This window comes from Penaeus monodon, chromosome 39 (genome assembly GCF_015228065.2).
Source record: "Penaeus monodon isolate SGIC_2016 chromosome 39, NSTDA_Pmon_1, whole genome shotgun sequence".
NCBI classification, from domain to species: Eukaryota; Metazoa; Arthropoda; class Malacostraca; order Decapoda; family Penaeidae; genus Penaeus; species Penaeus monodon.
The window spans coordinates 32,541,402-32,553,587 of NC_051424.1; the positions used below are offsets into that span (position 1 = coordinate 32,541,402).

At 42.5% G+C, this 12,186-nt stretch overlaps 1 protein-coding gene across 1 annotated transcript in view; it reads right to left on the minus strand.

Annotated features, from left to right (window-relative positions):
- Window positions 1-9,408, minus strand: part of LOC119597550 (mucin-5AC-like) — a 24,699-nt gene extending 15,291 nt beyond the window's left edge. Inside the window, exons 1-3 of the mRNA XM_037947126.1 lie at window positions 9,363-9,408; window positions 9,015-9,071; window positions 4,016-4,087 (exon numbers count right to left, since the gene is read on the minus strand). Of these exons, the coding sequence (XP_037803054.1) occupies window positions 4,016-4,087; window positions 9,015-9,071; window positions 9,363-9,408 (175 nt within the window). The remainder of the gene's footprint in view (window positions 1-4,015; window positions 4,088-9,014; window positions 9,072-9,362) is intronic.
- Window positions 9,409-12,186: the final 2,778 nt, after the last annotated feature.

Sequence of the window (12,186 nt, forward strand, 5' to 3'; positions counted from 1 at the left end):
CCTCTCTTCTTCTCTCCCTCCCTCTTACGGTTCTCCGACAGAGCGGTTCCTCAAGTACAGATAATATTAGCGAAGGATTTTGGACATGTACGACTAAAAATTACGATCCGCCCAAGTCAGCGGAACCAGAATAGCAGTTCTGGTTTCGAGCAAAATGAGTAAAACTGATCTGCTCTCGTTACACAAGCGGGAAAGTAAGTGCAGGTCTTAGCCAACACCCACGGCGTGCTCACCTGCCAGGGAAGAAAGGCCATATGGTCTTGCATTAAATAATACCCACGATCGCCGAGCTGAGGAAGACCTTCACCCACGTTAAAGGAAAAGAAAAAAAAAAAGAAAATCTGCACGAACGCGGAACTTGGCGAATCGATGCCATTATCACGCAGATATTAAAAAGCAAAAAAGTATATATACTCATCAACCACTCTCCCTTTTTCCCGCCAGATCACAATCAAAGCGGAATTGTGGTCTTGTAAAGGAGGCCAGCCAGGTCCTGGTCAGCTAATATCAAGAGGCCGTGGGTTCACACTCCACTTTGGATAGGTCAGAGAAGGTCAAAGGGCGTGTCCACGGCGTTGCCACACGGCCTGGTAACAGCTGTCCGCACGTTGAGAACACTTGTCTCTCGTTAACTTTTTTTCGCATGCCAATCAAAGAATCTGGAAAATACCCCTCCCCCCATCCTTTTTTTGAAGGTAAGACCAATTACGTTTTTAGGAGTTTAATGTATGTCCTATCCAACTTCATACTCTCTCTCTCTCTCTCTCTCTCTCTCTCTCTCTCTCTCTCTCTCTCTCTCTCTCTCTCTCTCTCTCTCTCTCTCTCTCTCTCTCTTTAGGCACTCTCTCTTTTACACTAAATACAGTATCACTTACAGCACCACTTATATATATATATATATATATATATATATATATATATATATATTATATATATATATAATCTATATATATATATAACATTAATATATATATATATATATATATATATATATTAATATTTATATATATATTATATATATATATATATATATATATTATATCAAATATATTATATATTATATATATATATATATATATATATATATATATATATATATATATATAATACAACACACTCGCAATCCAAGGTTATAACAAGTTAGCATGACTATTTACTAAAAGATCTCTTTGCAAATTGCATGTTCCACTTGCCTACTGGAGCATGGGGCTTGCAAGGTAACTTTGGGCAAGACATAAGCTCAAGTATGCAACGGTGTATGCGCGCTCCCTTATAAGGAATACATTTATAAGGAATGCACTTACAAAACACTTATAAGGAGGTTATAGGAATACACTTAAAACGAATAACTTATAAGGAAGTTATAGGGAACACATAAGGAATACACTTATATGGAATACACTTATATTATACTTATACGGAATACACTTTACATAATACCTATTTAGAAATCTACTTCTCACACCCTTAAAATAAAACACGATTGGATAAAACGCTTGGGTAATAAAACAAAACAAAAACTAAACAAAACTCAAGAGATTAAATAAAAGATAAATAAAAAGACGAGAAATTTAAAAAAAAAGGAAAATGCCATCACACTCTCACGTCAACAAACAAAACACTGACATTAAGATACCTCCAACCTTGAAAACAAAAACAAAAACAAAAAACATTTTATAACGGGTCACTCTCCCCTCTCCGCCCCACTAAAAAAGGGTAAAAAAAAAACATGGCAGGAAATTAGTCATACCAACAAGTGCTTCACGTATAATAAATATTACTGGAAAAAATGAGAGAGAAACGTGTCATGTAATTATAACGGAACAGACACCTGGCACTGTTTTATCAAGTCATCGCAAGAGCTTATAAGGATATATCAAATTTGCTTGGTGAAACCGAATTGCACATACGGACGGCGAGGAAGTGAACTGCTGCAAAGTACTTATCGTATCTCCATTCTATTACGTGTCTAATATTCTCAAGAACGAGATAAATACCCATTTCGCCTCTCTTGCAACAAAGGCAATATAAATCAATAAATGGGTAGAAATGTAATCAACATGCATGCAACAACTCAACTGCAAAGTGTCGCAATTCCTATTCTCTTTTGTTTAGTGCCTTTTCCCTCTTTTTTCCTTAATTATTTCACTCGTTGAGAAACAATGGAAGAAGTAGCGAACAGGTTATATGGAGCAGAACAAATTAATTCTTTTCATGCCTCGTCTCTTTCGCAATTGCATCGAAAGGAAGGGAATGGGGAATGCGAGAGGAGAGGAGAGGGCTTTAATTACTGCTTATGTGGTTGTCTCCTGTGGTCTCTGTCTCTTTCTTGCGTCTCTTCTCTGTCTCTGTTTATGCCTGTCTGTCTGTCTGTGTCTTCCTCCGCCCTCCTCCCTCTCCCTTTCATCTTCCTTCTCCTCCACCCTGCCCCTCTCCCTCTTCCTTCTTCTCCATCTCCTTTTCCTTTCCCCTCTTCCCTTTCTACATCAAACAACAACAATCAACTATGCCGTAACAGTGAAATGAAGATATGCTGCACTGCCCCTTCATTAGCATTCATCCTTTCATTAACCACGCGTCTTGCATACTCAAAAGAAAATATTACTACTGCCCTACCAGAGTCCCTTAAAAGCGCTTTCTTATCTTGGGATGAGTTAGCTTAAGAAACAAGATAAGTGTGAACTACCTGATACTTTGTCATGGCTCATTACAAAAGAGCTCTTTATACAACTCTCCAAAACGGTTTGAGTATGTATTTGAGTGCGTGAAGTGCGTGAGTTTACGAATGGGTTATGGTATAAGTTTGTATGTGTTTAAGGTCAGTGCGGGAGGTACTATGGTGATGAAAGGACAGGGCGAAAAATACGGTGATTTCAACGCTGCTTAGGTAAGTATCCGAAAGCAGGGTATTCTCGCCGCAGAGTTTTGTGGCGTTTGGGAATTGACTCGCACGAAACGCAATTTATAAATATAAATAAAGACAGTCATATAAATATAAATATAAATATAAATATATATATATATATATATATATATATATATGTACACACACGCACACACACACACACACACACACAGGTATACATTATATATATATATATATATATATATATATATATATATATATATATATATATATATATATATATATTATATATATGTATATACATATATACATACATATATATATATATATATATATATATATATATATATTATATATATATATATATATATATATATATACATATAACATGTTACACTACAAATACGCTCCCGGAGTTGCCAATACGCAAAAGATTAGAAAGTAAGAACAGTCGCCGATAGAAAGTTCTTCACAATTACTAGAAAAAAATAATAAAACCTTATACGCGAGAGACAGAGAAAAAAAGGCGTCACTCAATTATCTGAAATGAAGTTCGAATGTTCTCGAACGCTAGACCAAATAAACGTAATTATATCGTTCGAAATCGTTAATTACTTTCGTATTGTTTAATCATTTCTCTCGCCAATCAATTTCGTCGAGTCGTTCATTTCGTTTCATCAGTGTTAATTCTGGCGTCTCCTTCATTCACTTTCATTTTCACTATCGCTTGCACCATCGCGACTTTCTCCTTCGTTTTCATGATCGCGGGCCAATTTTGTCACCATAATCGATCACATCTTTCTCACGGTCAATTTCAGTCTCTTTTTCACTTTCAGTTTTATGATCGCTCGAAATCCTCAATCAAAGACTCACTTTCACTCATCCTAACTACAATTTTTTTTCTCATTTTCACTGTGCTGATTCATTCATACTCAGCATCACAGTGTTTCTCACCTTCACTATCCTGATGAATTATACTCACCATCACAATCTCACTTTCACCATCCTAATCACACATATTCGCCATCACAATCTTCCCCACTTTCATTACCCTGTATAATCACATTCACTATCGCAACTTCCTCACTCTCGCCATCCTAATCCCACTCGCTCATCACATGCTTCCTCACCTTCACTCTGCAAACCTACCTGCTTCACCATCAGCACTGTAGGCGCCGAAGCCGACCACCATCACCATCACCATAAACCACCGCATCATACCTGCAAAAAAACAGAAGGGAAAAAAATCCGTTAATGTCAGTTAATTTTCAAATATCCAAAAAATACCGTTTAAATTCAATATATAAAGTTATTTAACACACCACATTAACATTATAACATTATAACATAATTAACATTATAACTTTATTAAACAACAGAATTAACAATTAATTTTAATTAAAAAACAGAATAACGAGGTAAATGGCACTCGAAGGCATTCGAGTCTCCTTTAACACTATTAGGAAAAATGGAAGCAAAGCGTCATTTAATTGACTAAGTGAAATTGTGTTTTATCTAAATAGCAATAAGTAATGACGTTTCTAAAGTGGCGTCTGCTAAATCGAAGTTAAAATTATGAATAAAAAAAATCAGTAAGAAATAACGATAATGTTAATGATAATATGGTACAATTTTTTGATCGGATAATGTTTGGGCGATACTGGCATACCGCCAACCAAATAAATGAATAAAAAATATATAAATATCTTTATTTATTTGATGACTCTTCCCCTTCTCTCTCTCTTTCCCTCCATCTCATTTTCTCTTCATTTTCCTCTCCCTCTCCCCCCTTATATTTCTCTCCCTCTCCCCCTTCACCCTCCCTTACTCCCCTCTCTCCTTCCTTTTCTCTTTCTTTCCCTCCCTCTTTTCCCCCTCCTTGCCCCTCCCTCCCTCCTCCCCCACCCCTCTCCCTCCCTCCTCCCCCAGCCCCTCTCCCTCCCTCCTCCCCCACCCCCTCTCCCTCCCTCCTCCCCCAGCCCCTCTCCCTCCCTCCTCCCCCAGCCCCTCTCCCTCCCTCCTCCCCCAACCCCTCTCCCTCCCTCCTCCCCCAGCCCCTCTCCCTCCCTCCTCTCCCTCCCTCCTCCCCCAGCCCCTCTCCCTCCCTCCTCCCCCAGCCCCTCTCCCTCCCTCCTCCCCCATCCCCTCTCCCTCCCTCCTCCCCCACCCCTCCCTCTCCCTCCCTCCTCCCCCACCCCTCCCTCCCTCCCTCCTCCCCCACCCCCTCTCCCTCCCTCCTCCCCCACCCCCTCTCCCTCCCTCCTCCCCCAGCCCCTCTCCCTCCCTCCTCCCCCAGCCCCTCTCCCTCCCTCCTCCCCCACCCCCTCTCCCTCCCTCCTCCCCCACCCCTCTCCCTCCCTCCTCCCCCACCCCCTCTCCCTCCCTCCTCCCCCACCCCCTCTCCTCCCTCCTCCCCCACCCCCTCTCCCTCCCTCCTCCCCCACCCCAACCTGCCTTAGGGCCGACGAAATTCTAAACAGCACTTGAAGACTGATATTAAAACTCCAGCGAGTTACCGGTTAACCAGATTGCCAGACAGGTTCATTAACTGATCATTCTGGACGCTTGCAACGGTGGGTTCTTGGCAGCAACGGGTAAAGATAATCTATCATTGGTCCAGTTTTATGAGTTCTCTTTCTCTCCATCTCTCTCTTTATCGCTCTCGTTTTATTTTTCTATTTCGTTCTCCTGTTCTTTTCTCATTCTTCTTTATATCAAACCGTATCTCACAGACTTTAAGAAAAAAAGAAAAGAAAAGAAAACACACATTTCGAACGGTAACTGGAAGACACACAAAAAGTAAACGAATAAAAAAGCAAGGGGGGGAGGGGGGGAAGAGGAAAGAAAAAACTGGATAACTTTTGGAGGTTCGAGAATTAGCCATGAACTTTTGATGGCGGCGCGGGGCTAAAATTGGGTTGGGAGAGGGAGAGGGGGAGGCAGGGAGAGGGAGAGGGAGGGAGATGGAGGGAGAGGGAGTAGGATGCGGCGAGGGAGAGGGAGAGGGTGAGGGAGAGGGAGAGAGAGAGAGAGAGAGAGAGAGAGAGAGAGAGAGAGAGAGAGAGAGAGAGAGAGAGAGAGAGAGAGAGAGAGAAACAGAAACAAAAAGACAAAGTAACAGAAACAGACAGAAACACCGAGAAAAAAAAACTGAAAGTGAGAGATAATAGTTCATCCGATACCCCCCCCCCCCCGCCCCACAGCCCGATTTCGTGACGTACGTTGTATATAATCTACATAGAGATTGAGGCGCCAGCGCCATCTATTGCCGGACGTCAAAGGTGAAAGTATTTCCCGCCGCCGCCATTAAGCATGAAATTTCTGAGACGCATTCCTTTATTTCTTTTTTTCTCTCTCTCTTTGTTTTTCTCCCTCTTCCCTCCCCCCTTTTTTACTTGTTTCTTGTTCTCGCCTTCGTTCAAGAAATGAATTTGTCACACGCATTTCATTTTTTCTCTTTCTCTCTCTCTCTTCGTTTTTCTCCCCCCCTTTTTTTTATTTATTTCTTGCTCCCGCCTTCGTTCAAGAAATTAATTTGTCAGACGCATTTCTACTTTTTTCTCTTTATTTATCTATTTATTTATTTATTTATCTATTTTTGAGTCGACGCGAACGCCATCTATTTGCCCGCTCTTCTCGCCGCAACTGACGCCATTTTCGTTACTTATTCATGGCTTGGGAAATGTGGTTTGCGTTTACGTGTGAAATAGTATCATTGTTGCTGTAATTTCTCTTGTTGTTTCCTTCTCCACTTTTTTTTTCTTTCCTTTACTTATTATCTTCGTCTCCCTCTCTCTCTCTCTTTACTCTTATCTTCTTTCATTTCCTCTGCGCTCTCATCTCAATCTCCTCTCCCAGTCAAATAAACAATAATAATTACAACAACTATAATAACAGTAATAATAATAATAATAATAGTAATAATAATAATAATAATAATAATAATAATAATAATAATAATAATAATAATATTGATAAAATAATAATTATTGTAATAATAATAACAATAAAATCAAGATCAAAACAAACAACAGAAGAAACAATTAAACGAAGAAACGATTTTAAAAAGAAAGAAAAGGAATGAAAAAAAAAGAAAAGAAAGAAAAACGAAGAAAAAAGAAATCAACCGAAATCAACCGACCGAAAAATCCTCTTCGTTAGCCGACCGACCGACCGACAGCCCGCACGCACGCACGCACGCACACACGCACACGCACGCACGCAAGTGACCGCGACCGACACACTTTCGCTCCGGACGCTTTCGAGATGAGAGCGGGCGTGAAATATGGGCGGATGGGTGAGTGGGTGGACTGGTGGGTGGGTGAGTTTATGGGCGGGTGGATGCATAGGTGGGTGGGTGGGTGGGTGGGTGGGTGGGTGGATGAATGAATGAATGGATGGGTGGATGAGTGGTTGAGTGAGTGGGTAGATGGGGGTTAGATAGATGGATTACTGAAGGGCAGTTTGGACGGAAACAATTCTCATTTCTATCATCATCCTCATTACCGTTATTAATCTCACTCATCTCACTTCGCTCATCACCATAATCACCATCATCACCATCATCATCACCATCATTATCACAGTCACAACCATATCATAATCTATTTTCTCCCTTCATTTTAGCCTCTAATTAGTGCGCGTAATTGCTTCATCAGATACTCATCCATCTGAACGAAAGAAAGAATGAAAGAAAGAAAGGAAGACAGAAAGGAAGGAAGAGAGAAAAAGAATGAGCGAAAGAAAGAAATGAAGGAAGGAAGGAAGAAAAAGAAAGAATGAAAAAGAAAGAATAGACGAAAGAAAGAAAAAATAATAAACAAAAGAAAAAAAAATGAGCGAAAGAAAAAAAAAGAATATGCGAAAGAAAGAAAAAGAAAACAGAAAGAGAAAATAGAATTACATCACGCAGTTAAAGAAAAAAAAAATCCTCATCGATTTTCTTTATACATAATTACATTTGCTTAATGAGGGTCATTATCCTCAGTATTTCCAACGTCAACGAGGGGAGGAGGGGGTGTGAGGGATGGGGAGGGGTTGGGGAAATAGAGAGGAGAGGAAATGGGGAGGAGGGGAAAAGAGAGGAAAAGGAGAAGGGACAGGAGAGAAGAGAGGAAGGAAGGAAGGGGCAGGTGAGGAGAGATGGGGAAGGGGAGGGGGAAGGGGAAGAGAAAAGAAGGGAGGAAGGGTAAGGGAAGGGGCAGGGGAGGGGAAAGGAGGGAAGGGGAGAGGGAGGGGAGGAAGGGGAAGGGGAGAGGGAGGGGAGGAGGGGGAAGGGGAGACCAGTCAGAAGGACGGTCGCTTGAGGAGGGGGTAGGTGGGGGAAGGTAGGTAGGGGGGAACGTAAATGCGTGCGTGCGTGTGAGTGATCAACCTAATCGACCTTAATTGTATCGAACAAGTTACAAAAAAAAAAAAAAAAAAAAAAATCACGTGTCAATTTACTTTCAGATTCGCAGCCGCCTGCAACGCGCAACGCGTGATCTGCAATTCTCTAGCCTTGCAAGAAATTCATAAAAAAGATGAAACAGAGAACGTAGTCATATGGAACTAAACCTGAGTAGAAATTATGCTCCAGTAATTAGTAATTAATAATGAAATTATAAAGAAACAATTTATAATAATAACAATAATAATGATTATAATGGTAATCACAATAATGATAATAATAATAATAATAATAATAATAAAATAATAATAATAATAATAATAATAATAACAATAACAATAATAATAATAATAACAATAAAAATAATAATAATAGTAATAATAATAATGCTAATAACAATATCAAAATAACAACAACAAAACGGCAATGGCAAAGGCACGACCACTGACCCTCGAGAACGGAGTCGTATTCCAGGGAGGGAGAGACAGAACACTTAACAAAGACTAGGGCGTGGCCAAGAGAAGAACCCTCCCCCCCTTCTCCTCTCTCTCTCTCTCTCTCTCTCTCTCTCCCTCTCTCTCTCTCTCTCTCTCTCTCTCTCTCTCTCTTCTTCTCTCTCTCTCTCTCCCCAATACTCTCCTTTCCTTTTTCTCCATCACCTCCCTCTCCCGCCTCCCTTCCTCCCTCTTCCCCATTTTCTTCTTCTTCTCCTCCTCCTCCTCCCAACTTCCTCCCCTCTCCCCCCTTTCCTTTCCGCACTTATTCCTTTCACCTTCTCTGGCGATCTCTTGGTGTCGCGTCCAATTATAGTCGGTCCTGTTGCGTAAAGCGGAGTAAATGGGGATTGAGGTAATTGTGTGTGTGTGTGTGTGTGTGTGTGTGTGTGTGTGTGTGTGTGTGTGTGTGTGTGTGTGTGTGTGTGTGTGTGTGTGTGTGTGTGTGTGTGTGTACGAGTGCGTGTGTGTGTGTGTGTGTGTGCGTGGGTGCGTGTGTAAGTGCGTGCGTGTGCGTGCGTGTGCGTGCATGTAAGTACACACAGACACACACACAAAACACACAAACACACAAATGCAAACACCATTTCTCCACGAAGTCTGAACCAATTACCGGTCTCAGAACCATCGACCGCCTGACTGACTGCCTCCCCATTCATCGCGAGCGGCAAAACGGAGTAACGACCACGAACCACCACCTCGGGGGAAGGTGGCGCAATGGAGACGCACCCACGCCACTCAAAACATACGCACACAGACCCCTTTAGTTCAGGGTCCTCCCCCACGTCCTCTCAATCCCTGACAGCGCGAGAGAGAGGGAGAGAAGAGAGGAGAGGGGAGGTGAGTGGAGACAGGAGAGAGGAGGGGAGAGGAAAGGAGAGAGAGAAAAGAGGAGAGAAGAGAGGAGAGAGAGAGAGGGAGGAAGAGGGAGAAGGAGAGGGAGAGAGAGAGAGAGAGAGAGAGAGAGAGAGAGAGAGAGAGAGAGAGAGAGAGAGAGAGAGAGAGAGAGAGAGAGAGAGAGAGAGAGTCAGACAGATAGACAGGCTGAAAAATCACAAGATGCCTTTGACATAAAAAAGCATACGTCACACAAGAAATAAAAGGAAAGATACAAGGCAGACGCCGGCACAGTTAGTGCTAATTGGGAGGATATTTCGAAAGGAGGGGGGGGGGGATGACGGAGTAAAGGGGAAAAAATTGATTGAAATCTGCGCCTTTTGCAATCCGAACACGGGACATGAAGGAACAGGATAAATTCAAGTCAAAAGGATGAAAGAAGAACTGACTTTGAGTGACTAGTAGACCCTATGTCGAAACGTCCATATATTCAAGTAATTTTCATCACCACCCAATATATCAATATTTCACATCCACATATGTAAGTAATTCTCAGCACTGCCCTATAAGTCGATGAGAAAGTATTTTAGGGCCACAAATTCTAATCATTCTAATAATTCTATATACAAATGAGAAACAATTTCAAATCCATTTATTCAAATAATTCTCAGCTCGGCATATCAATAAAAAGAAGTATTCTCCACATATTCAAATATTTTTCAGCTCAGCCCGACGCATCGATTAGAAAGTATTTAACAGCACAGCCCGATATGAGAATCTTACAACCACACACCCTAATCATTCTCAATACAGACCAACATATCGACGAGAAAGTATTTAACATCCACATTAATAATTCTCGATACTGACCAACATATCGACGAGTAAGTATTTGACAACCGCATACTCTAATAATTCTCGATTCAGACCAACATATCGACGAGAAAGTATATATCTGTTTTTCTTCGCTTCGTTTCACTGACCTTGAGACACGCGGCCAGAGAAACCACTTTCGTGAAGGGCGGCCGTCCCGGAATCTCAAACGGTGTAGAGTACCAGGTACTGCTCAAGGTCGGGCCAGGGCAGTCGACAGGGAACCAGGGGAGTTTGTGTGACTCACGCGACCCTGCCCGCACTGCCCCCTACCCACTACCCCTCCCCCCGAAAAGGAGACTATTTCCTGTTGGTCTGGGTCTAGATCCGTCTTCTCCCCCCCCCCCTTACCTTTCGTCTGCCCTTCTCCATCTTCCTGACTCTGCTTCCACCTTTCCTTGTCCCCGTCTCTTCCCTCTACTTATGAAAATCGTCCCTTTCTCTTCATCTTCCTTTCTCATCTCTTTTTTCTCCTCTCCCTTCTATCTTCATTCTTCTCTCTCTCCAATACCCTTCCTCCTCCCCATCTTCCCCCCACCTTGCGATTACCCACGCTCCTACCTTCCTCTCCTCTCCCGTCCCCCTCCCTACCCCTTCACCCAATACCACCCCCTCCCCTTCCCCATTGCCCCTCCTCTCCCCTTCCCCCACTAACCCTCCAACTCCCCCTTCACCATTACCTCTCCCCTCCCCTCCCCTTGACCATTACCTCTCTCCTCCCCCTCCCCTCCCCCATTACCCCCACAAAACTCCACCGCTGGCATTTCCACAAGACGGTCGAGTTTAGATGTCTGAAGGTTGCCGGCGAAATAGCGTGAAAGTCGATACTCTTGTTCGTGTTGATAATTGCAATAGTAGGTGTTGCAGAATGTGTGTGTGTGTGTGTGTGTGTGTGTGTGTGTGTGTGTGTGTGTGTGTGTGTGTGTGTGTGTGTGTGTGTGTGTGTGTTCGCGTGCGTATATGTGTGTGCGCGAGCGTGTGCATGTGCGTGTGTGTGTTCGCGTGCGTGTGCGTGTGTGTGTGTGCGTGCGTGTGTGTGTTCGCGTGCGTGCATCTAAAAATAAATAAACATTGTACACGTGGTTTAAATAACTTAAAACGTGTAGCATTGACATACATTTTGACATACACTGACATACACTTTTCCAAATAATAACAACACTTTATGGCACGATTTTGCTCCGTTGTGTTTAGCAAAGATTACGACGCTCTTGAGGGAAAAGAAATCTGTCTGGAAGGAAAGCGAAATATCGTGTCATGACCACTAATTTTACTTAGAGCGATACGGTGTAGGAAAAAAAATTATGAATAAAAAATAAAAGCATTCAATTTCTCTCTCTCTCTCTCTCTCTCTCTCTCTCTCTCTCTCTCTCTCTCTCTCACACACACACACACACACGATGCCTGCCATGGTAAGGGTGTGTCGGGTTTACGTAGGATCGAGTCACTGGAAAGGTTATACAAAGGGCAAGGCAGAAGGAAAAGGAAGAGGAAGGAAGGGAGGAGAATGGAAAGATGGAGAGGGAGAGGGAGCGAGAGAGGGAGGAAGAAGGATGGAAAGACGGGGAAGGAGAGGGAGAGAGAGACAGAGAGAGGAGAATGAAAGAGAGAGAGAGAGAGAGAAGAGAAGAGATAGGAAGAGAGAGAAGAGAGTGAGGAGAGAAGAGAGAGAGAGAGAGAGAGAGAGAGAGATGGAGAGAGAGAGAGAGAGTGAGAGAGAGAGAGAG